Below are 25,787 nucleotides of genomic sequence, written 5' to 3' on the forward strand. Positions count from 1 at the left end.
AGCTTTGGTGCTCTCACCTGAAAGTGAGCTGTATTTAAACCTTCCCTCACAAATCTAGAAGGAAATTAATCCCCACCCCAAGTCCTGGAAGACTGAACACTCAGTGTGCTTGCTTCTAATGAAATGGATTGCTCAACAGGTAAACATGCCTTGGAATGGTTTATTTCATCAGAGGTAAAAAATATACATGAGTTTCAGCCTGCTGTCCATTTGCTGGGGTTTAAAAAGGAGGTTTGTTGAGGACTTCAGTCATGAGGATAGATTTTTTTCAACCATGGCTGCATGATGTATTTTGTCCCATCATATCCACTGAAATAGGTTTTAATATCAGGGTGATGCACCTGAGAAAAGAAAACTTCCAAGTTGAATAAGCACCAGAACTGGCAGTGAATACAAACTGGTAGTTAAAAGTTACTACAGGCAACTTTTTGGCAAACTCCCCATTAGTTTTTTAATAGATCAGGTACATAGAGACACTTTCAGGGAGGTTTTCTATGTACCTTAATTTATGTCATCACTTTCCCCCTGTACAAGGGAAGAGAGGGAGAAGAGCAGAGAGTAGCTTGTTACTACATAGCCACAACAAAGAAATGCAGCTAGATCCTGTTATCAGGAAGACTCTCCATTAGTTTTTAAATAGATCATGTACACAGAGATACTTTCAGGAGGTTTTCCATGTACCTTATGTCATCACTTTCCCCCTGCACAAGGGAAAAGAGGGAGAAGAGCAGAAAGTAGTTTGTTACTACTTGGCCACAACAAAGAAACAGCTAGATCCTGTCATCAGGAAAACTCTCCATCAGTTTGTAAACAGATCAAGTACACAGAGATATTTTCAGGAGGTTTTCCATGTACCTTATGTCATCACTTTCCCCCTGTACAAGGGAAAAGAGAGAGAGAAGAGCAGGGAGCAGCTTGTTACTACTTAGCCACCACGAAGAAATGCAGCTAGATCCTGTCATCAGAAACTGTTTGGAACCTTCTCAAAGTACTCTGCAAATGCTGAGCATAGTTCATGAGAGATGAAGTGCTGAATGTACACCAGCACTGATGTTTTAAAATTGGGGCTGCCTCTATTCTATTCTATTGTAATTTACTGATGCAGATGCCAATCATATGCTGTTGCTACAGCTGTTTGTTATTGTTTTTCAGCTGGATCAGAGATCTAACCCAATTAGGCCACAGAAACAGCAAAGAAGCAGTCAGGGAAGTGGGAAGAGACACCACATTGATGTCCTGAGGTACATGACCATCCAGTGTGAAGATGCAAGCCTGAAAAGGGCAATTCAAGTTGCATGCTTTGTTATGATGGAGAAAGCCAACAGTGAGCAGGTTAGAACTGCCACCTAGGAAAGGGCTGGGACAAGTCTGAGCATTTTCTCATCAGTCTCAACTCTTGAGGCAATTACTCTGCCTGTTAGGCTGCTGGAAAGGCTGAGCTGAGGCAACCCACAGACCTTCTTTTGAACTTGAGGTATGTGACTCACTGTTTCTAATTAATCTCAACTTAGGCAACATTCACAGACCTGATTTTGTGAGCCTGTTACTATTAGTTCCTCTAATAATCCATGGGGAGAATCAGGCTGTCATGCAGGTGAACAAAGCAATCTGCTATCTTAAAGACTAGTTTACACAAGGTCAGTGTTTTAAGGTGAGGTGTCTACTTCTTCCCATGGACCATAAAGATAACCCAAGTTCAGCTAGCTGACTGACACAAGAAAGGATGCATTTTTAGACACAAGTCAGAGTGATCAGAACCCACTTTTAAATACCTGGGACACTTAGCTGGCACAAGATAGTTCCTGGCACGCTGGTATGTTTTATATTGCAGTTGGTGGCTAAACCAGAAGTCACAATGAACTAAGGTTTCTCCCAAATAGAAGAGGCAATGGTGCCACACTCTTCAGCCCCACGGATTAAGGGGAGTCCTTTATGTGCAGCAGCAGAGTTTCAAGAAACAACATTCAGAGTCTTAAGGCTAGCCTAACTTACTTCCTTCGGGGGGTGGGTGGGGGTGGGTGTTCTCCTGAAAGGCAAAAGATTCCCTATCACCTCTTCTCTGACTAGATCAAGCATCTCCTCTTAAAGGAATGGTTCAGCTATTTGCTGTACTTTAAATGAAGGCACTGCTCTTTAAAAGAGGGCATCACAATAGCACTGAATGCCTTGCAGAAAGCCGTTTGTATGTGGCATGCATGCCTGAAGCCTGCTTTCTGGATCAGAGTCTCTTGCCTAGTTTCAAGAAACAGGAACACCTTCCATAAGCTAGAAATCAAAAGATACCAAGGCCATGATCCATAAAACAGAACTTCTGGCTCCCAGAGAGTTCTGCAGTTAAGAAGAGAGAGATAAATTCAGTCTGGGCAACAGCTGAGCAGGAGCTGTTTGAAATGCACATTCTCAGAGTTGAACTGAGAAACCGATGTGCTTCACCAGATCCAGTGGAAAGAGATGCAATGACTTGTCCAGCTTTGATAGGTCAGTGACATCCCAGAACAAAACTCCCTCCCTGCAACAGCCTGTATGTAACAGAAGTCAAGCTGCTGAAAGACAAAACTAGGCAGCTGGATTCACTGAAGCAGGCAGTGCCTGGCTTGGGTTATTTATCACCTTCCAAAAGCAGGTACTTGAAAGTACAGCAGTAATTTGTTTACCTGCTTGCTCTGTTAGTTTTTGCTAACTTTGCAAAACAGCTAGATAGATAGTGTCCATTAAGCCAAAGGTCAGCCAACTTCTACATGCACAGGATAACAAGTTGCAACTGAATAACAAAGAAATGCTACCTCTAATCCCATAATAATCGTTATCTCCTCCTCAGGAATGTAAGCTGTGGACTTGCCAAATCCATTTGCTTTGTTAATTAGAATTCGATAGTGAGGAGTCTCTCTTAGATCCTGCAAAAAACAGAAGGAAAAGAAATATCCTCAAGGGGAGATGATGACTGAAGATTACCTTACATAATCACTTCACTCTCACCAGGCTTGCAGAACCTAAACCCACTCAATATATATACAAACAGCAGCTTCATTTGTGTGATCTCACTAACATCACCTTGGAAAAATTAAATAGAAAGCAATCAGAACTGTAATACATTAACTTCTTGGTGCAGCTGGAGAGGTTTCTAAGAGCCAAGGTTTTAATGCACCTTTTCAGCCACAGATCTTGCAAGAAACAGGACTTGGAATATCCATGCTTTTTGTCCATACCAATTTGTTAGAATCATGGAATTGTTAGGGTTGGAAAGGACCTCAAGGATCACCTAGTTCCAACCCTCCTGCCATGGGCAGGGACACCTCACACCACAGCAGGTTGCTCACAGCCACATCCAGCCTGCCCTGAGAAACCTCCAGGGATGAGGCTTCCACCACCTCCCTGGGCAACCTGTGCCAGTGTCTCACCACCCTTATGGGGGAAAAACTTCTTCCTAACATCCAATCTCAATCTCCCCACTTCTAGTTTTGCTCCATTCCCCCCACTCCTATCCCTCCCTGACACCCTAAAATGTCCCTCCCCAGCTTTCTTGTAGCCCCCTTCAGATACTGGAAGGCCACAATTAAGTCTCCTCAGAGCCTTCTCTTCTCCAGACTGAACAGCCCCAACTCCCTCAGTCTGTCCTCATAGGAGAGTAGCTCCAGCCCTCTGCTCATCCTCATGGCCCTTCTCTGGACATGCTCCAGCATGTTCAGATCCTTCCTTCACAAGTGGTAACAGAGAACAAAGAGAAAGAGGCAAGCTCAGAACATAATGCCACCTCTTACAATCTTGGTCCCAATCCTGGGCAAGAGCTAAGGCAACTTCTGTGAATGTATTAAAACCTTCCAGCCAAGAAAGGCAAGGCATGGCTCACTGTTATTGTCCCAGTGCCTATGAAAACAAATCATGGGCCAGGATCCCACCCTGCTCACTTTTCATCCATGTAAATTTCTGCTCAAAGGAACCCATGATCTAAACACCAAAAAACCTGATGGGTGAATACAGACAGGTAACTGGAGTTTAAGAAGCAGGTAGTGTTGATCAACAGGACAGGCAGTGGCCTCTGATCAGCAGTTTAGTCAAGACCTGGAAGTCAGAGAAAGGCAAGGAAAGGATTTGCAAGGACCAAGCTTAGTAGTTGCCTTGTAAAGGGCAGAAGGTGCTGTGCATTGCTGCTGCATGTAATGTGATAGGCAAAGGCAAGTTAAAACAACCCCAAAAGCACACACTGAAACCATGGCTTCACTGATGAAATTAAACCAAAGATGGCCACAGGGTCACTGGGAGAACAGACAAACCCAAGGTACAATAACAAAAGAACCAGAATGCCTGATAAGAAATTCCTGGGGGTTCAGGGGGTGAAAATAATACAGGGAGGAAAAGAGGAGAGAAGAAAGTAAGGATGCAGGTGTTTGAGAACCCAAGTGGGTAAAATGAGAGAAGGAACAAACTGCACAAAACAGGACTGCATGTCTGCTCCCAGCTGAACAGGAGTCCTCTGCCACAGGCAGAGTTTCTCCTTTTCCCCCCCTCATTTTCAATCCTCTCTGACTTGATTAGTGCCTGCCTGCCACTTAAGCACAATGTCAATGGCCAACCCAGGGAGCATGCAGAACTCTATCTAATACCAGACCAGCACTGTCAACAAAGATTCAGCATCTGATTTTCAAGTACAGCAAGGTCTGAGGCTAGGGAATTTCAAAAGCTTCAAGAATTCTAACAAAAATATGCTGCTAAATTGATTCACATTCCAGTTGTCCACATCCCATTGCTTTACAGCTGAAACTGATTAAACACTAAGGATTTCAAGAGGGGATTGGACGTGGCTCTTGGTGCCATGGTTTAGTCATGAGGTCTGTGGTGACAGGTTGGACTGGATGATCTTTGAGGTCTCTTCAACCTTGGTGATTCTGTGTGTGATTATTTCCATTTCTCAGGTGCAATAAAGATCACAGAATCATAAAATGATTTGGGTTGGAAGGGCCCTTAAAGATCATCCAGTTCCAGCCCCCTGCCATGGGCAAAGACACCTTCTGCCTGACTAGGTTGAGTCTTTGACAAGCAACAACCCAAGCATCTCTCAGGAGGCTGTGGATAAGCCAACACTCATGTCACATCTGCCACCCCACCAATTCAAGCACCCAAATGACCTGTAGCTTAGGGGGTTGAAGCTAGAGCCCTGCTTGGGGAGGAAAAAAAGGGCAAAATGGTCCAGAGAAAGGGGAGTAAAATCAGCAGAAGAGCTCCAAAGGGCAGTTCTCTATAGAGAGGTTACCAATTATGGATGATCAGATAAAATACTTAACAGCCTCTCAACTTTAGTAACAGCACAACATGAGAAATCTGTTCAAACATAGCTTGGCACTGCCAGAACCCAAACCATTACATGCCTTAAATACAACACTGCATTAAAAGTGAGACAATTTAACTAGAGGCTTTACCAGCACAACCCTGACCAGCTAAGCTTGGCACTGCCAGAACCAAACCATTACACCCCTGAAATACAACACTGCATTAAAAGAGAGACATTTTAACTAGAAGCTTTGACAGTACAACCCTGACCAGCTAAGCTTGGCACTGCCAGAACCAAACCAGCACAGCCCTGACCAGCAAAGCTTGGCGCTGCCAGAACCAAACCAGCACAACCCTGACCAGCAAAGCTTGGCACTGCCAGAACCAAACCAGCACAACCCTGACCAGCTAAGCTTGGCACTGCCAGAACCAAACCATTACACCCCTGAAATACAACACTGCATTAAAAGGGAGACATTTTAACTAGAAGCTTTGACAGTACAACCCTGACCAGCTAAGCTTGGCACTGTCAGAACCAAACCAGCACAACCCTGACCAGCTAAGCTTGGCACTGCCACAACCAAACCATTACCCCCCTTAAATACAACACTGCATTTAAAGTGAGACATTTTAGCTTGAGGCTTTACCAGCACAACCCTGACCAGTGAAGCTTAGCCAAGTAATGATGCAAAAGCAAAAGCTTTACTGGGGTGACAGTGCAGAAGCTGCAGAGGTGCTGCTCAGCTACAGTGGTACATGGGACCCTGAAGTATTTTCCATTAGGTTAGCAGGAAGGCTGTCTGTCTGTCATAGTGTTTCTGAGGTTGGGGGGGGGGGTGGGAGGTGGTTAACCTAAGTTACTCTGTAGATATTAACAGAGTTGAATACATTCAAACCTGTTTGGCTGGAGGGTATTTGTGTCGTAGCCATTCCTCTGGAGCGTTAGCTTTTGCATCCCATCCAATAATGACTCCTGAATAGCCAAACCTTTTGTGCACCATTACCTGTCCCACACTGAACTGAACATATTCAGGCTTTGGACTGCGAACATGAGTTGATTCTAATAGAACAAAGGCAGAGACACAGCAAGGGTAAATGTTTGATCAAATCCATTATAAGCATTTAAACAGAAATCCTTCTGCCAGAAGAGAACTGACAATTAGAGTAAGAGGTGAAGTAAACAAAAGAAGAGGTAGTTTGGGATTTCTTTTCCCCATCCAGCAAGGAAGGCACTTTCCTGTTTGTATGCCTTTGATGCTACCCTAGGGTCTCCAAAGAGTTTTGGAAAGCATGAACACATGAATGCATTGACAATTAGAAGACTTTTATCATGTGCTAACTGATTTGGCTGTCAATTTTATTCTAGTTTAGGCCACAGAATTCTTCTGTTCACTCTGATTGCAGGGAATTTTTTTTTCCCCCCAAGAGCAGCCTGATCAACTGTTTCTTTTTCCTTTTATGAAGTTGATCTTAATCAGTTCTTTTGAGTCAAGGGAAAACTGCATCTCTGCTTTGTGCATCGATGCAAACCGAGCACACTCAGATATATTCAATAAAACTTAGAGCTGCCAAACAGAGGGACCTGGGGGTGATGATTGACACCTGCCTAAACACAAGACAGCAGTGTGCCCAGGTGGCCAAGAAGGCCAATGGCATCCTGGCCTGCATTAGGAATAGTGTGGCTAGCAGGAGCAGGGAAGTCATTGTGGCCCTGTACTCTGCACTGGTTAGGCCACACCTTGAGTCCTGTGTCCAGTTCTGGGCTCCTCAGTTTAGGAAGGACATTGAGACACTTGAACGTGTCCAGAGAAGGGCAGCGAGGCTGGGGAGAGGCCTTGAGCACAGCCTTGTGAGGAGAGGCTGAGGGAGCTGGGGTTGTTTAGCCTGGAGAAGAGGAGGCTCAGAGGAGACCTCATTGCTCTCTACAACTACCTGAAAGGTGGTTGTAGCCAGGAAGGGGTTGGTCTCTTCTCTCTAGCAACCAGCACCAGAACAAGAGGACACAGTCCCAAGCTGTGCCAGGGAAAGTTTAGGCTGGAGGTGAGGAGAAAGTTCTTCACTGAGAGAGTTGTTAGCCATTGGAATGTGCTGCCCAGGGAGGTGGTGGAGTCACCATCCCTGGAGGTGTTCAAGAGGGGATTGGACGTGGCACTTGGTGCCATGGTCTAGTCATGAGGTCTGTGGTGACAGGTTGGATTCAATGATCTTTGAGGTCTCTCCCAACCTTGGTGATACTGTTACACAACAGAGGCTGAAAAAGCCTTGGATTGTCCAGTTTTTGTTTTGCTTACTGAACATAGTATTTACAGAGAAGGGGGGGGGGAGGGAAGAAAAGAGGGGGAGAAAAAAAACCACCACCATTAAAAAAAAAGAAGTATAGCAACCCACTATAAAAGACCTAATAGACAACAATGTCACAAGCAAAATCCAAAAGGATTGCAAAGACTCCAATACCTGCAAAATAAGAATGGGTTTCTGCTTCAATGTCTCCACTTTTAGCTCTCTTTTCTCCAGAGTACCAATTCCTAAAATGTAAAATTAATAACCCAACATTCAAACAAGTTCTTTAGAAACTGAGGTTTAGGATAATTGCTCTTCTTTCTGCATTTGTCTGAAGAGAAGGATGCTGTCCAGGTTGCCCAGGGAGGTGGTGGAAGCCTCATCCCTGGAGGTTTGGAAGGCCAGGCTGGATGTGGCTGTGAGCAACCTGCTGTAGTGTGAGGTGTCCCTGCCCATGGCAGTGGGGTTGGAGCTGGCTGAGCCTTGAGGTCCCTTCCAACCCTGACAGTTCCTCTGATTCTGTTCAAAGCTTTGGATATAAAACTTTTCATGATTTAAGGCCCCAGATGGGTGTTTTACATTAAAAACACTTCTAAGGAATACACAAGACAAAGGAATTTGTTCAAAGAGGGGAAAAAAACCCACTCTACAAATCTAATTTCTTTGGATTTGTAACTCTACAGTTGCATTAGAATTTTTATGTCAGAGGAAACCCATTGATTTTATCCAGGCAAGCATATATTAGTGTAAACTCTTAACAGAGTGATTCCTCAGTGGAATCAGAGAATTGTCAGGGTTGGAAGGGACCTCGAAGATCATCCAGTTGCAATCTCCTTCCCACCTCATACTAGATCAGGTTGCTCACAGCCACATCCAGCCTGGCCTTAAAAACCTCCAGGCAGGAGGCTTCCACCACCTCCCTGGGCAGCCTGTGCCAGGCTCTCACCACCCTCATGGGGAACAACTTCTTCTTAACATCCAATCTGAATCTACTCACTTCTAGTTTTGCTCCATTCCCCCAGTCCTCTCACTACCTGAAGTCTTTAAAGGTGGGTGACAATGGTAGACAAGGTGAGTCTCAGCTTGAGGCCTACACTAAGTACAGCTTTTCCATCTACACTAGGCTGAATTTCATAGCACGTTACTGTTTACCAAGGCCTGTAGTGATAGGATGAGGGACAATGGCTTCAAACTAGAGAAGAGCAGATTTAGATTGGATCTTAGGAACAAGTTCTTTACCATGAGTGTGGTGGAACACTGGAACAGGTTGCCCAGGGAGGTGGTTGAGGCCCCTTCCCTGGAGATATTCAATGTGAGGCTGGACAGAGCTCTGGGCAACCTGATCTAGTTGAGGATGTCTCTGCTGACTGCAGAGGGGGTTGAACTGGATGACCTTTGGAAGTCCATTCCAACTCAGACCATTCTATGATTGTATGGAACACATAGCTGCTTGCAATCAATTAATGTTGTTAATCATCCTGACTTCATGTGGTAAGTTTAGGATCAACCCATCACACTTCGCCATCAGGTATAGTAGATGACATGTACAGAATAACTGCCATGCTTCAGAGTTAGTTTTGCATGTTTGCACACCATACAGGCACAAGTTTTTCTTAAGTCTGGTGGAAAGTTCCAAATCAGCCTTAATAAACAAATGAGAGACATTTCCCCTTTGTAACTTACTTCTCCACCTCCAGCACAACTTCCTGTTAAAAAGAGAAAGTTATTCTTAAATGTAGACAGGATTTAACACCCTACCTTGTCTTTGATAGCCACAGCTTCAAACAATCTGCCCATGCATCCAGGCTCAAGCAAGATTTTGTAAAGCTGCTCCAAGAGGTAATGACCCTTTAACAGTGAAAAAAGATCATCACATTGTTTAAACAAACCTCTACTATTTTAATTATTTTTTTTTTCCATATTTAAACTTTAAGGCTTAACTTCTGTAGCAAAGAGAAAAAGAAATATTCTTTGACCAGAAATAATGTCTTCTTGAGATTAGTATCAAGATTGCAAGGGGGCCAAGAGGGAGGGGGGACAGGCTCTGCTCAGTTGCACCCTGTGATAGGACAAGGGGCAGTGGATATAAACTACAGCACAGGAGGTTCCACCTCAATCCACCCTCTCTCAATCCACCACAAGGAGGAAACTTCTTTAGTGTAAGGGTCACAGAGCATTGGAACAAGCTCCCCAGAGAGGTTGTGGAGTTTCCTTCTCTGGAGCCTTTCCAGCCCTGTCTGGATGTGTTCCTGTGTGACCTGTGCTGGATTCTATGGTCCTGCTCTGGCAGGGAGGTTGGACTTGATCTCCAGAGCTCCCTTCCAACCCCTAACATCCTGTGAGCCTGTGAAAAAATAGCCCATAAAAAAGTTGTTTCATGAATCTAAAAGGTTATTAGTTGACTCATACCTCAAAACCTGGCAGTTGTTTAAACCTGGGTCTTTACACACCAAGCCAGGCTTAGCTCTTTTTATTTTGCTCTCATTAGGTCATATAGTGAGTTCTACACTGGGACCACACAACCAATGCCACTGCACAGGCTGCACTACTAAAACTAAGCCATAAAAGCCTCTCATTGCGTGGTTCATCTTCAAGATGTCAACATCCACCAATGAATACCACTATCAAATGTTTGCACCTGATGTAGTGTTCTCCACTTTACATCTGGAGATAGTTTACATAGAATAAACCAGGTTGGAAGAGACCTTCAAGATCATCACGTCCAACCCATCAACCAATCCAACCCACCCAAGCAACTAACCCATGGTGCCTGCAATCCTGCCAAGATTTAACTTCTTAATTGATATGCAAGAAAAAAAGAATCCCTATACTTACTAAACTCTACAACTGCCTTCAGAATTTACTGTGAATGAGGTTTGTTGGTTAAGAGGAGAAAGTTCTTCACTGAAAGAGTAATTGGCCATTGGAACGTGCTGCCCAGGGAGGTGGTGGAGTCACCGTCCCTGGAGGTGTTCAAAAAAGGCTTGGATGTGGAACTTAGAATAGAATAGAATTAACATCAATGATGTTGGAAAAGACCTTTGAGATCATCAAGTCCAACCTATCACCCAGCACTATCTAATCAACTAAACCATGGCACTCAGGCTCTTCCTAAACACCTCCAGTGATGGTGACTCCACCACCTCCCTGGGCAGCACATTCCAATGGCCAATCTCTCTTGCTGGGAAGAATTTCTTCCTCACATCCAGCCTAAACCTCCCTTGGTGCAGCCTGAGACTGTGTCCTCTTGTTCTGGTGCTGCTTGCCTGGGAGAAGAGGCCAACCCCCACCTGGCTACAACCTCCATTCAGGTCTCTGAGCTTCCAGGCTAAGCAACCCCAGCTCCCTCAGCCTCTCCTCACAGGGCTGTGCTCCAGACCCCTCTCCAGCTTTCTTGCCCTTCTCTGGACACCTTCCAGCATCTCAACATCTTTCCTAAACTGAGGGGCCCAGAACTGGACACAGGACTCAAGGTGTGGCCTAACCAGTGCAGTGTACAGGGCAGAATGACTTCCCTGCTCCTGCTGGCCACACTGTTCCAGATACAGGCCAGGATGCCATTGGCTTTCTTGGCCACCTGGGCACACTGCTGGCTCATGTTCAGCCTACTATCAACCAGTACCTCCAGGCCCCTTTCTGCCTGGATGTTCTCCAGCCACTCTGTCTTGAAGCCATGGTTTAGCTAGTCATGTGGTGTTAGGTAACAAGTTGGACTTGATGATCTCCGAGGTCTTTTCCAACATCATTGATTCTATGGCTCAGTACCCAGTCCATATCATGCCAAAACCCCCAAACTACTTCAACAGCAAATATCTGCAAGCAAATCTATTTTAGCAGAAAGTATCTGCATGGAGATCTATTTTTAACAGTAAGAAACAAAAGGTAGTGGAAAGTTATAAATAGTCTTGCTGATCAAACACTTCACTTTCCCCCTTTTTCGAAGCACATAACCCACAGCAACATCTATTGGAATGCTGAAAAGCAGATTAAGGCACAGTCATGCAATCATGTGGATTAGAGACAGATTTTTATGTGAAGAAAGCAATGGTTGTTATTCAAGTTTTGAAGGACATCTTTAAACAACTAAATACAGTCACATTAAGCCCCAAAAATGTCTGAGGGGTGAGCTGAATGTTGGTTATATGTAGGAATGGTATCCTGGGGTGCATTAGGAAAAGTGTGTCCAGCAGGTCTACAGAGGTTCTCCTCCCCCTCTGCTCTGCCCTGGTGAGACCACACCTGGAATACTGTGTCCAGTTTGGGGCTCCCCAGTTCAAGACAGAGACCTGCTGAAGAGAATCTAATGAAGAGCTAAGATGATTAAGGGATTTGAATATCTCTCCTATGAAGAAGGACTGAGAGATCTGGAGCTGTGTAGTCTGGGGAAGAGAAGACCAAGGGAAGATCTTATCAATGTCTATAAATATCAGAGGGGTGGGCATCAAGAAGAAGGGGACAGGCTCCTTGCAGTGGCACCTGGTAACAGGCAAGGAATAATGGATATAAGCTAGAACACAGCAAGTTCTACATCAACATGAGGAGAAACTTCTTTCCTGGGGGTGACAGAGCACTGGAACAGGCTGCCCAGAGAGGTTGTGGAGTCTCCTTATCAGGAGACCTTCAAAGCCAACTCGGATGCGTTTCTGTGTGCCCTGCCCTAGGTGATCCTGCTCTGGCAGGGGGCTTGGACCCAATGAGCCCTGGAGGTGCCTTCCAACCTCTAATATTCTAAGAATGGCCACTGTGTCTCACCCACCCTCCAACATTCCAGGACCAAGTGTCAGTGGGGATGAGAAATAGATACATTTAGTAGGGGAAGGGGAGATTCACAACCTTTCTGTTAACAGGATGCGCTGAGCAGAGTCCGTTCCGTACCACTGGGATATGAAATACTGAGCTGGAAACGCGGACAGCAGCGCACAGATCTGCAGGGCTGCAGCTGCACTGATGTGAGGCATTCCAACAGGAAGCTTCTCCAAAGTCACTTCCCTGCTCACTGCTCTGAAAAAAAAGAAGAAAAAAAAAGGAAGAAAAATAAAAAGGAGAGACAAAACAACAACCAAAGGTAGCCATAATCTGTGCTGGCTGTGGAGTACTTACGAGTTTCCTTCAGGTTTTGTTGGGTCACAAGAAAATCTGCAGTGTGTGCACACAGGTTTCAGTGACAGCCACAGCACACCTAAATTTGCTGAAGATCCTCTCCTATGGATCCAGACTGAGAGTTGGGGTTGTTCAGTCTGCAGAGGAGAAGGCTCCGAGGAGACCTTATTGTGGCTTTCCAGTATCTGAAGGGGGCTACAGGAAAGCTGGGGAGGGACTTTTGGGGGTGTCAGGGAGTGACAGGGAGTGGGGGGAATGGAAAAGTAGAAGTGAGTAGATTCAGACTGGATGTTAGGAAGAAGTTGTTCCCCATGAGGGTGGTGAGAGACTGGCACAGGTTGCCCAGGGAGGTGGTGGAAGCCTCATCCCTGGAGGTTTTTGCAGCCAGGCTGGATGTGGCTGTGAGCAACCTGATCTAATGTGAGGTGTCCCTGCCCATGGCAGAGGGAGTGGAACTAGATGAACCTTGAGGTCCCTTCCAACCCTGACAATTCTATGATTCTATGATTCCAAATTAGGCCAAACTGCACTAAATTTGAGGGTACCTACAAAAAAATAATAGAAGACTAAAGCAGACAGCTTCACAAGACAAAGAAAACAAAACCCTGGCTTAGAGTTGCACAGAGATCACTTTCCTCTGGAAACAGAAAAACAGAAAGATACAAAGAAAGGAGCTGGGAAGTTGTATGATTGGCCAGTTGGCAGTAAAAAGCTGCTCTCCATGAAACACAAATAACCATTGTGCTGCTTTATCACCTAATTAAGTGCATTAAACTTGTCTGACCCTTCAGATTGATGGCCTCAAGAAAAACCTATTTGGATTCAGCAATTATTGTGCATGTGACAAAACTGAGGGGCTTTTTTCTTCAGACCAATGCATAGCATCACACCCAAACACTATCTGCACATGCCACAGTCCCACCACTGGACTGGAACAGGATTTGACATCCCCATCCATTCCACAGACCCCTGCCACACCTTACCAACGCATTAAGGTGTTCCTCTCTCTTCCCTCCTTCCCCATCAAATGAAGATATTCACCTTCAGCTGAGGAGTACATTTACTGTCTTTTTACTTCTCTTTCAACTCAGAACTAAGACTTTCTCAACCTGAGGCTTTCTATCTTTTACCCAAGTATTCTCAGAGGGCATAGGTTTGCTGGAGCATTTGGAGTCATCTACCTCCACTCTCCATTCTGTCTCCTTTTTCTCCTGGCATGGCTGTTACAGCTACTACTCTCTAGAACAGTACTCAGCTTGTGTGCACAAACTGTTCCAGCTGCATCTGGGCTGCTATCTTAATTGGCAATATAATTTGGGTTACTGATATAAATACAGTAGAGGTTACATGGGAGGTTAGTTGTTGAAAACTACCCAACAAAGCTAATTAAGATCACCAAACCATAGAATGTATTGGGTTGGAAGAGACCAGGTGCTAGGTAATAGGTTGGACTTGATGATCTCTGAGGTCTATTTCCAAGCTGGTTGATTCTGTGATACTTATGACCCTCTAAGGTCATCTTGTCCAATTCCCTTGCAGTAAGCAGGGACATCTTTAACTCAGTTTGCTCAGAGCCCCATGACGCCTGTCCTGGAACGTCTCCACCACATCTCAGGGCAACCTGTTCCAGTCTTCCATAGCCCTCACAGTAAACAACTTCTTCCTAATGTCCAACCTAAATCTACCCTGCTCTAGTTTAAAACCATTGCCCCTCTGTGCTATCACTAGATGCTCTTGTAAACAGTCTCTCCCCAGCCTTCCTGTAGGCACTCTTCATGTATTGCAATGCCTCTATAAATAATGCTAAAGGAGACCCAAACAGTACTGCAAGGGATCTGAAAGCTGCAGGTGAGGTAACTAGACCTTTCACTTCTGCATTACCTGCTGGAGAGCCAGCAGCAAAGAGCAGACCTCTATTTTAGACGTTGTCAGCTGTTGCACATCTGGAGTACCTGTTTACCCGTGTGTACGAGGGGTGGGAGGAGAGGAAGAGTCACACATCGGTTCAAGGAAATGACCACCAGCACGCTGCCGGGCTGGAGAGGCAGGACAGGACCCCCCCGGGGAACGCTGCCCCCTTGCCCACAGCGTGGGCACAAACCCCACCAGGCAGCTGCTGCCGCCGCCTCCTACTTAGCCGCTGCTCTCCTACTTCTAAAAGACAGAAAGGATGCTGTTAGGAGGCGAAGAGACAGCCTGGACCAAGAGCTGGAAGGCCACAGAACCCAAATACTTCCGAAAAGCTGTCAGAAACCGCCTCTGCCATCACCCCAGCCGCCTGAGCTCGCCCAGCTGCGGGCCGAGCCGCAGCACCCACCGCGGCCACCAACTGTGCCACAGAACGGCACGAAGCCGACCAGCACCGCGCCTGAGGGGCTCCCGCGGCCAGGGATAGCCCCGGCGCGCCCCTGCACAGCGCCGCCGGCCCCCAGCCCTCGCTCCGGCGGCGGAAGGGATCCGGGGCGGCAGCAGGTGTGGGCGCTGCCCCCCGACCCTCTCCTGCCTGCCGGCTCCCCGCAGGGTACCCGCAGCCCCTCACCGCAAGGCGCGCCGCTCCCCCGCAGCTCCGGGCGGCAGGTGTGCGACCCGCTCCGCTCCGCCCGGCTCCAGAGCCGGCTGCGCTCAGGCCGGGGCTGCGCTCAGGCCGGGGCTGCGCGGCCAGGTGGGTGGGGCGCGGGGCGGCGCTCGCGGGCAGGTAGCGGCCGCAGGGGGCCGGCGGACATCTTGTGAGGCCTGAGGGGAGCGGCGGGAGCGGCGGGACGGGACCGGACGGACGGGACGGGCTTCGTGTCGCGGAGCAGAGGCACGAGAGAGAAGCACAGCACAGCTTCGGTTGGAAAAGTCCCTTAAGGTCAGCAAATCCAAACCGTCAACCCACCGCCACCGTGCCCACTGAACCGGTAGCTCCTCCACCACCCCCCGGCAAGCCTGGTCAAGGATCTGACCGCTCTTTAGTACAGAAATTGTTCATGTTCTGACAGAGATCACAGGGTGTTAGGGGTTGATCATCGAGATGAGCAGAGGGCTGGAGCACCTCTCCTGTGAGGACAGGCTGAGGGAGTTGGGGCTGTTCAGTCTGGAGAAGAGAAGGCTCTGAGGTGACCTCATTGTGGCCTTCCAGGATCTGAAGGGGGCTGCAAGAAGGCTGGGGAGGGACTGCTCAGGATCTCAGGTAGTGATAGGACTAGGGGGAAGGGAATGAAGCTGGAGGTGGGGAGATTCAGGCTGGAGGTGAGGAGGAAGTTCTTCCCCATGAGAGTGGTGAAGCCCTGGAATGGGTTGTCCAGGGAGGTGGTTGGGGCCCTGTCCCTGGAGGTGTTTAAGCCCAGGCTGGATGAGGCTCTGGCCAGGCTGACGTAGTGTGGGGTGTCCCTGCCCATGGCAGATCTCTCCAGGAGATAAGGGAACTCACTCAGCAAACTGAATCTCTGCCAGGAGTGTCCCCTGACAGTAACAGTCCCCTGAGGAGGAGAGGCAGGCTTAACAGGGAGCCAAGGGCCCAGGAGAAGTGCAAAAATAAGGTCCAAAGCTCACAGGAGGTTCTATAGGCTTTGTAAAAAGGCCAGAGACAGCACTACAGAGTGAAGTGTTTGCTTGGAACATTGCCAAAGCCAGAGGAATATTTTCACAGAATCAACCATCAAGCCCAACCTATTACCTAACACCTCCTGATAACTAAACCATGGCTCCAAGTGCCACATCCAGTCCACTCCTGAACACCTCTGGGGACAGTGACTCTACCACATTCCTGGGCAGCACGTTCCAATGGCTAATCTCTCTTTCTGGGAAAAATCTTCTTCCTACCATCCAGCCTAAACCTCCCCTGGCACAGCTTGAGACTGTGCCCTCTTGTTCTGGTGCTGGGTGCCTGGGAGAAGAGACCAAACCCCACCTGGCTACAACCTCCCTTCAGGTAGTTGTAGAGAGCAGTAAGGTCTCCCCTGAGCCTCCTCTTCTCCAGGCTAAATAATCCTCTTGATAAGTTAGCATATAAGAAACCCACCCCTCCCCCCTGGCCAATAAGACAGTTTTAGATGACTTACCTTTCCAAAATCAAAACTTAAATGAGTTTTCTGTTGAATTCTATAAATAGTTTAGCCTCTTGTTTGCCTTACAACTTCATCCAGCAAAAGAGTTTTGTATTGGGGAGGAGTAACAGCAGGCACCAGTACAAGCTAGGAGCTGCCCTGCTGGAGAGCAGCTCCATGGAGAAAGACCTTGGAGTGCTGGTGGACAGCAAGTTCTGCATGGGATAGTAATGTGCCCTTGTGGCCAAGAGCCAATGGGAGCCTAGGGTGCACCAAGAAAAGAGTGGCCAGCAGGGCTAGGGAGGTTCTTCTCCCCCACTACTCTGCCCTGCTGTGTCCAGTTTTGGGGTCCCAAATTCAAGAAAAACAGAGACCTGCTGGACAGAGTCCAAGAGAGAGCTACAAGGATGACAGAGGGACTGGAACATCTCTCCTGTGAAGGAAGACTGAGAGCCCTGGGGCTGTTTAGTCTTGAGAAGACTGAGAGGGGATCTGATCAATGCCGATCAGTACCTGAGGGGTGAGTGCCAGGATGAAGGTGATGGTCTCTTTTTGGTAGTACCCAGTGATAGGACAAGGAACAGCAGGCACAAGCTCGAACACCAGAAGTTCCACCTCAGATGAGGAGAAACTTCTTTACTGTGAGTGTGACAGAGCACTGGATCAAGCTGCCCAGAGAGGTTGTGGAGTCTCCTTCTCTGGAGGCTTTCCAAACCCACCTGGAAGCATTCCTGTGTGGCCAGCTGATCCTAGGTGATGCTGATTTGGCAGGAGGGTTGGGCTCAATGGTCACTGGAGGTCCCTTCCAACCTGGGACATGCTGTGGGTCTGTGTTAACACACATTTTAACTATCTCAAGCCCTCTGCAACCACTGAACAACGAAAATGTGAAGTACTTGATTTGCAATCCTTCCCAAGGCACTTGTGTGTCGGGGTTGAACCACACCAATGAAGGATGGCAGTAGTCCAGCATGTGCACCCCCAGCTCTTCATGCCAACAGCTGGGTGAACTCATGCAGTGCCTTGAAAGATCACTCATTAGGAGTTTGTCTCACATCCTTGGTGAATGAGCAGGTTTGGAGAGCTGTATTCCCTTTCTTTGCAGTTCATAGATTCATAGAATGGTTTATGTTGGAAGAGACCTTGAAGATCATCTGGTTCCAAGCCCCCCCTGCCATAGGCAAGGACACCTTCCACTAGCCCAGGCTGCTCGAGGCCTCATCCATCCTGGTCTTGAACACCTACAGGTGTCCAAGCATCCATGAGCTTCCTCGGCAACCTGCTCCAGCTTTACACCACCCTCCTTAATTAAGAGAAGACTCTGTGCAACCTAGTTGCTCATGAGGGTGGTGAGACACTGGCACAGGTTGCCCAGGGTAGAAGCCTCATCCCTGGGGGCTTTTAAGGCCAGGTTGGATGTGGCTCTGAGCAACCTGATGCAGTGTGGGGTGTCCTTGCCCATGGCAGGGAGGTTGGAACTAGATGATCCTTGAGGGCCTTTCCAACCCTGACAATTCTATGACTCTATGATTCTATGATTTTGAGCTAGGTTGTTTGACTATGAGAAAAACACCCTCAGTAAATTCCTCTACTGTAGAAAATGTAAATAGAGGGCTTCCTTCTAGGGCTTCAGTCATGTTCTAACAGACTGGGTGCATTTCAACTTAGAGCTGTTCACAGGCAGATTCAGAGACCTGAGACAAAGCACAAGTTAGCAGAGCAGGCTGCCTAGCCCTTGCATGCTAGCATTTAGTTTGGCCTTGGTATCTTCAGGAATATGCCTCTGCAGAAATCTGCTGCTGAGTAAGTCAATTACCTGCCTCTGCTCTTCTTTTTCTCTTGGCTTTTTTTTAACTTGGTTTTGCTTCCTCCCCCCTCCCCCCCCGCAGCTAGAGTAAAAGGAGAGGCAGATGGCTCTGTTTCTGAGACAAGAAAGCATGAAGGAAATGTGTATGGCTATTTCCAATTAGAAACAACATTCCTGACTTCCCTGCCCTGCCCTCCCAGCAGCACAAGCAGATTGCAAAGTGCAAGGGGGGATTTGTGACTCCTCACCACGCTCCTGCTAAGAGAGCCAGTGAAGCTTTTGGTGAAGATACAGCACAGGATTGCTCCCAGCTAGAAAAACAACCTGACATTTTGGGCTTAGAGCTCCCTGTCCACATTAGTAAAACCCACAACAACAACAATTGTGCATTTTTCATGCTAATTTGGCATACAAGGACTCAGTTATGTGCTATTTAAATTCCAGTCACTGAAGCTGGTTTAGGTTCTCTGGCACTTGCTTTATTTCCCCGTGTGCTGCAAACAGAAACATGGATTTGTTTATAAAGCCATTGCCCTTTGCTCATTTGTCTTTGGGAAAAGTGACTTTTTAGTGAGCCTCCTAGTTCTCTGGAGATATTCAAGGTCCTGTGTGATCTGCTCTAGGTGCTCCTGCTCTGGCAGGGGAGCTGGACTGGATAAGCTTTCGAGGTCCCTTCCAGCCCCTAACATTCTGTGATTCCTTGGTTGCTTTGGAACAAGAACTTTTCCCTTTGAAAACACAATGGTCAGCATTGATCCTCATACATCATTTCCTTCATTGAATGATCTAGCAGGAGTTCATGGCATCAAGAAGGTAATGAAGCATTAGTAGTGGCACAGTCAGTATCTAGCTGTCAGATACCAACATTTCACTGTGTCTGTTACTCCTAAGCAAAGTCCCCAGAGACAGGGATCTACTGGAGAGAGTCCATGAGGATGATTAGGGGACTTGAGCATTTCCCCTGTGAAGAGAGACTGAGAGCCCTGGGGCTGTTTGGTCTGGAGAAGACTGAAAGAGGATCTGATCAATGTCTATCAATAGCTGAGGGGTGGGTGTCAAGTGGAGGGGCCCAAGCTGTTTTGGGTGGTGCAAAGGAATAAGACAAGGAACAGTGGATACAAACTTGAACATAGAAGGTTTGATCTCAACATGAGGAGAAACTTCTTCACAGTGAGGGTGACAGAGCCCTGGAGCAGGCTGCCCAGGTGGGTTGTGGAGTCTCCTCTGAGACTTTCCAAACCCAGCTGGATGCATTCCTGTGCAGACTCCCCTGGGTGATCCTGCTCTGGCAGGGGGGTTGGACTCACAGGATCCCAGGTTGTTAGGGGTTGGAAGGGACCTCTGGAGATCTTTGAGTCCAACCCCACCTGCCAGAGCAGGACCATAGAATCTAGCACAGGTCACAGCATCCAGGCTGCTCTGAAAGTTTCCAGAGAAGGAGATTCCACAACCTCTCTGGGCAGCCTGTTCCAGTGCTCTGTGACCCTTACACTAAAGAAGGTCCTCCTCATGTTGAGGTGGAACCTCCTGTGCTGTAGCTCCATCTCTGAGGTCCCTTCCAACCTCTAGCATTCTGTGATGACTACTCAAAGTAAAATAAGCACAGGTTTCAAACCCTGTCACATGAGAACTGGGATACCACTGTGTTTTAAGGCTGCTGTACAAAGTTAGACAGAAACAGATCCTTTCAAAACAAACAAAATACCTCATGAGCTGCCTAAGACTATCCACAGCAGCACAACTACCATCCTAGACCCGGGGGGGCTGGTTTCTGGAGGAGCACACTGCTGTTGCTGCACTAAGGATGCACACACAACAGGACTACCAGCACTCAGCAGAAAGATGTTAGTGTGACATTTTCAGTATTCTGAAATAGTTCCTCTCCTAGCAGAACTCATCAGTTGCTAAAACTCACACAGATTACTTGAGACAACTGAGATTTTTTTCCTGATATGCTATAACAAGTCTTGCTTTTGCCAGACTCCACTGTGGACATGTATGGAGAGCTACAGGGAGCTCAAATTTTGTTCTGCTGTGACCATTCCTCAGTCCCACTGCTCAGCAGTACACACACTTGCATCTCTGAGTTTCTTCTGTGTGATTTCAGGTGAGGCACATAAGGAAGAAAAGATCACAGGATGCCCTGGAATGGGTTGTCCAGGGAGGTGGTTGGGGCCCTGTCCCTGGAGGTGTTTAAGCCCAGGCTGGATGAGGCTCTGGCCAGGCTGATGTAGTGTGGGGTGTCCCTGCCCATGGCAGGGGGGTTGGAACTGGATGATCCTTGTGGTCCCTTCCAACCCTGGCTGATAGTATGATACAGGATGTTAGGGGTTGGAAGGGACCTCTGGAGATCTTCCAGTGCACCCCACCTGCTGGAGCAGGACCGTAGAATCTAGCACAGGTCACAGAGGAATGAATCCAGACAGGGCTTGAAAGTCTCCACAACCTCTCAGAATAGAGGAATGGAATAGAATAGAATAGACCAGACCAGGTTGGAAGAGACCTCCAAGATCATCGTGTCCAACCCATCATCCAACACCACCTAATCAACTAAACCATGCAACCAAGCACCCTATCAAGTCTCCTCCTGAACACCTCCAATGATGGTGACTTCACCACCTCCTCATGTAGCCCATTCCAATGGGCAATCACTCTCTCTGTGTAGAACGTCCTCCTAACCTCCAGCCTAAACCTCCCCTGGCACAGCTTGAGACTGTGTGCTGGTTGCCTGGGAGAAGAGACCAACCCCCACCTGGCTACAACCTCCCTTCAGGTAGTTGTAGAGAGCAATAAGGTCACCCCTGAGTCTCCTCCAGGCTAAGCAACCCCAGCTCCCTCAGTCTCTTCCTCATTTTGAGAAAGCATTACCCATTAGAAGCACATTTAAGTGGCATTTGCAGTATTCAACCAGAGGAATGCCCTGGCAAAACACCTAAGATCCACTGTACATTTAGTGCTGCAACAAAGTCCCCTATACTCTGGGCAGCCTGTTCCAGACCCTCACAGTAAAGAGCCTCCTCATGTTGAGGTGGAACCTCCTGTGCTGTAGTTTCCATCCCTTGCCCCTTGTCCTGTCACAGTATCACAGTATAACTAAGGTTGGAAGAGACCTCAGGGATCATTGCGTCCAACCTGTCTCCACAGACCTCACGACTAGACCATGGCACCAAGTGCCACATCCAATCTCCTCTTGAGCACCTCCAGGGACGGTGACTCCACCACCTCCCTGGGCAGCACATCCCAATGACGAACGACTCGCTCGGTGAAGAACTTTCTCCTCACCTCGAGTCTAAACCTCCCCTGGTGCAGCTTGAGACTGTGTCCTCTTGTTCTGGTGCTGGTTGCTAGAGAGAAGAGACCAACCCCTTCCTGGCTACAACCACCTTTCAGGTAGTTGTAGAGCACAATGAGGTCACCCCTGAGCCTCCTCCAGGCTAAACAACCCCAGCTCCCTCAGCCTCTCCTCACAGGGCTGTGCTCAAGGCCTCTCCCCAGCCTCGTTGCCCTTCTCTGGACACGTTCAAGTGTCTCGATGTCCTTCTTAAACTGGGGGGGCCCAGAACTGGACACAGGACTATCACAGAGTGCAAGTGAGCAGAGCCTGTCCCTTCCTTCCTGCCCCCCAGCCCTCAGCCGTTTATGAACATTTCTTAGTTCCCCTTTATCAGATACTTGCTGTGCAGCAAGTTCCCAAAACAAGCTGATCTGAGGCTGTTTTGCAGCAGCCCATCAGCAGCTGTCCCTGGAGACACTTGAAGCACTGGCTAGAAACACAGACTTGTTGGGCCAGCTTAGAAAAACAGGTTTTGCTATTTATTTAAAAATAAGTTTGTCGGTACTACATTGCAGTGACAGCAAATTCTTACACGTACATTCTAGGTTTGTAGAAAAGGATTCCAAGTAGTATGCATCAAAACTTAACATAGAAAGTGTCCAGGGGCAAACAAGTGAAGAAACTTTCCAAATCCACATATGTACAACAAAATGAGACCCACACACCAAAGAAAGGGCGCTGATATCCTGGGCCAGGTGCTTCAGGTTAGAACGGCGAGGAGCCAGGGTTCTGGAAGGAAGAATGAAACAAACAAAAAGTCCAAAAAACCCCAGCAACAACAACAAAATAAAGGGTTAAAAAAAAAAAATATAACCCCCAACCTTGATAAAGCTAAAGAATTGTAGTTTTCCCCAACTGTTACTCGTTACATACAACAGAGTTGTGTTTTACATCATTCTGTACAAAATAAGCGGCGGGTTTTTCCACCCCCCCCAGCCCTCCCCCCCAGTCTGAAAAGGTCTCCGTTCCCCCAGTTGAACCCTTCCAGGTTCAGTTTCTGTGGAGTTGAGCTCTGTTCTGTACACTGTTTAAGCAGGATGACAGAATCTGCTTCCCACCAGCCCCTCAGCCAGTTTCTCTGCCACCCTTCCTGCACTTTTAAAGTATGGTCCAAAAATGTAACTTCTGTCTGGGCTCAGCGACTGGCAAAGCGGAGCACTAAGCAGGGCAGGTGCCTGGCACAGGCACCACCACGCAACAGGAACTTGTGCTGCTTCTCAGTCCTGATTTCTATGACCTCAAATCCTTTGTTCTTTCAGGGTAGAAACTGATAGCACAACTACTGCCTGCCCCTCCCTAAAATGCATCGTTTGCATTGCTCAAAGTGAATTTCCTGATGTATTTATCTGCATTAAGAAAGGATCCAAATGACTATGTGGCTTGCTACCTACACCTCCTAATCAGCCCAATTTATTCACCTTTTGTTTTATTGCAGCATGCAAGGTTTCTCTCTAGGGTGCTGTGAGGCTGTTAGAACCTTGGGGATAAAAAGAAAACAAGAAGAAAGAAAATGAAGCTAATCACCTTTCCCCCACCCCCACCCTGCAATTGTCTTTTAATCTTTGCTTTCCTGGTGTGTTTCCTCCTCTAACCCACCATAAAAAAATGACATAGCAAATTCCCCCGTTCATGCTAGCACAGATGCCAGAGCAGCTAGAGGTTAGCTCTGGCTGAAAAGCTCCGTTATTTCTCCCTACACAGAGCAGAAGGGTCTCTCCCAGTTCCAAATCAGGAAGCTGCTGGGTAAGCTGTCAGTACCAGATCTGTCATTGGAAACACCCTGTCAGGCCTTGGCCAGTTCCATGACACTTCCCCCGCTTGCTTTCCTCTGCCTATGAGCAGGCACACAGAGACCACCACTTACAGCAGAAAACTAACAGCCCTTTTATTAGTTGAATATCTAGGTCCCCTTGGAAACCATTCTGTTACACAAGGACTTGTGAGAGATAAAAAGAAAATATAGTACTTTTTTTTTTACAGTTCAATTGTCTCCATTAGGTAGTAAACAGAAAATGAGCTTTTGCTGGTTCCAGACGAGGTGTTAAAGCCCTCTACCTTCTGTATCACTGTGGTAGTTGCAGGCTATGCCTTTAAAATTTGTCACAGATCTCAAACAGAAACAAATCATGGCACTGTTGCAGAGTTGTAGTCCAATCCTCATTGAAACAACCAATTTTTGTTTTAAAAGGCAAACCAAAAACCTTTGGAGAAAGACCACTGTGGACAAAACCTACTACGTTGAGAGATAAGAACTCAGGACGCAGTGTGGACAAAACCTTCTACGTTGAGAGATAAGGTAAGGACTCAGGATGCATATTGGACAAAACCTACTACATTGAGAGATAAAGTAAGGACTCAGAGGATGCATACTGGACAAAACCTACCACATTGAGAGATAAGGTAAGGACTCAGGACGCATTGTAACCAGTGTGGGTACGGCTGGACCTTGACTGACCAGCAACGAGATAAAACTCCCTCGAGCAGGACTCGCGTGCCCCAACTTAAATGCAGATGCTGACGACAGCGAGCTAAAAACACCTCTAACTTCCACACTCTACTAGGCAAGCACAGGGTTGCCCATCTGGTTAAGCCTATTGCTTTTATAGAACCAGTCAACCATTCAAGATGTGCCTACATTCAAATCACAAGCTCCAGCATTTACTTGTAGAAGTCCTTGATCCACCAAAGTGAGCAAAAAGACTTAACAATGCGGTGTGAGAATGGTAAGCCTGAAGTTACTGACTGGACAGACTGTTTTGTGTGTGTGTTGTGTGTCTTCTCTCTTTTTTGGGTAAGGTCAAAGCCTCTGGCACAGAATCAGAATGGGCAGCTTGAAAAAATACTGGTACAGCAATACAGTGAAGTAAGTCGTCTCTACACTAGGCTTTATTTCTCTTGTTTTTAATAGATATGAATATATCCTACGTGCTGCAGCAGGGTCCTTTATCCATCCATAGTTTTACAAATATTAAGCCATAGTAATATTTAACTCAACCCGACTCAAATCTTTTACAAGTCTATCGACGAAGGGATCATCACATGTACAAAGCAGACACTGTACAAATAGACATCTGTAAATCTCTCAGCACAGCAGTCTCGTCCCTGGAGGAAGACAATTTCTCTGTTAGGCTGTATCACTTGGGCGCTGCCGAGTGACCCGAGAGCTCTAGTTCGGTACTGACAACAGTGAACGCTACATGGGCAGGGTGCAGTTCAGGTCCCAGGAAACGGGCTAGCAACGGAAAGCTGCAGAGCAGTGAGGTGTGTAGGTAGGCGGAGGCACAGTGTCAGAGAGGTGGAGCACACCGGCAGGGCAAACAGGAGTCGCTTCCTCACGGGCAGCTACAGAACACACCCTTAGTAAGATACCACTCGGTGGCAAACACCGACGGCAACCGAACACCGCCCGCAAGGATCCCCAGCACAGAGCAGGAACACCAGAACAGCATCTCCGCATCCACGGGAAAACAGAAACAGATTTAATGAGTTAAAAACTGCCCTAAACTGCTGCCAGCTCTGTCGGATGGTCTGCGTGTCTGGGACTACGAGCCTGGTATTTACAATGCAGATGAGGTCCTGACACTCCGCTTGCCGAGCCGGCTGCTGGGTGCTGGAGATGGCGGTTACAGAACCGTCACTGGAGTTCATCCATTGCTTCACAACACTGACCTAGAGTTTATTGCTCACATCAAAAACAAACCAAACCAAAGCAAACCAACCAAAAAACCCTTAAAGACTCTGTTAATCAAAAGCTCTTTTCCTGTGTGGTAGTACATCACAACCACCTCAAACACGACATTGGGTGTTTTTTTTCCTCTCCACAGTCTGATGGTGACTAAAGTCTCATAAATAAACTTTTCAAGCCTAGTGAAACTAAAATTACAAAAATAGATAACTTTGAAATAAATCTGGTATTAACTCCTAATATTTATTTTTTTAAAATTATTTTTATTGGGTTTTTTTTTCCTTTTTT

General features: G+C 47.2%; 1 protein-coding gene across 1 annotated transcript; it reads right to left on the minus strand.

Moving 5' to 3' along the window:
• Positions 1-155: 155 nt before the first annotated feature.
• Positions 156-25,263, minus strand: LOC128897294 (uncharacterized). The gene is made up of 7 exons (XM_054162490.1): positions 25,151-25,263; positions 22,480-22,543; positions 15,185-15,490; positions 12,379-12,546; positions 9,304-9,393; positions 2,784-2,894; positions 156-341 (listed from the first exon to the last, which is right to left on the minus strand). The coding sequence occupies exons 1-7, from the start codon at positions 25,261-25,263 to the stop codon at positions 246-248; spliced, it is 948 nt and encodes a 315-aa protein (XP_054018465.1). The 3' UTR covers positions 156-245.
• Between the last annotated feature and the right edge of the window lie 524 nt (positions 25,264-25,787).

Source organism: Dryobates pubescens, chromosome 6 (assembly GCF_014839835.1).
Source record: "Dryobates pubescens isolate bDryPub1 chromosome 6, bDryPub1.pri, whole genome shotgun sequence".
Lineage (NCBI taxonomy): Eukaryota > Metazoa > Chordata > Aves > Piciformes > Picidae > Dryobates > Dryobates pubescens.

Coding starts and splice junctions, on each gene's coding strand:
- LOC128897294 (XM_054162490.1), bottom strand. CDS start 25,263: ATGCTGTTCTGGTGTTCCTGCTCTGTGCTGGGGATCCTTGCGGGCGGT. Junction 12,547..15,184: donor GGGGAGCGGCGCGCCTTGCG/GTGAGGGGCTGC, acceptor CTTTTTTTTCAG/AGCAGTGAGCAGGGAAGTGA. Junction 9,394..12,378: donor CGCATCCTGTTAACAGAAAG/GTTGTGAATCTC, acceptor TCACTGTTAAAG/GGTCATTACCTCTTGGAGCA.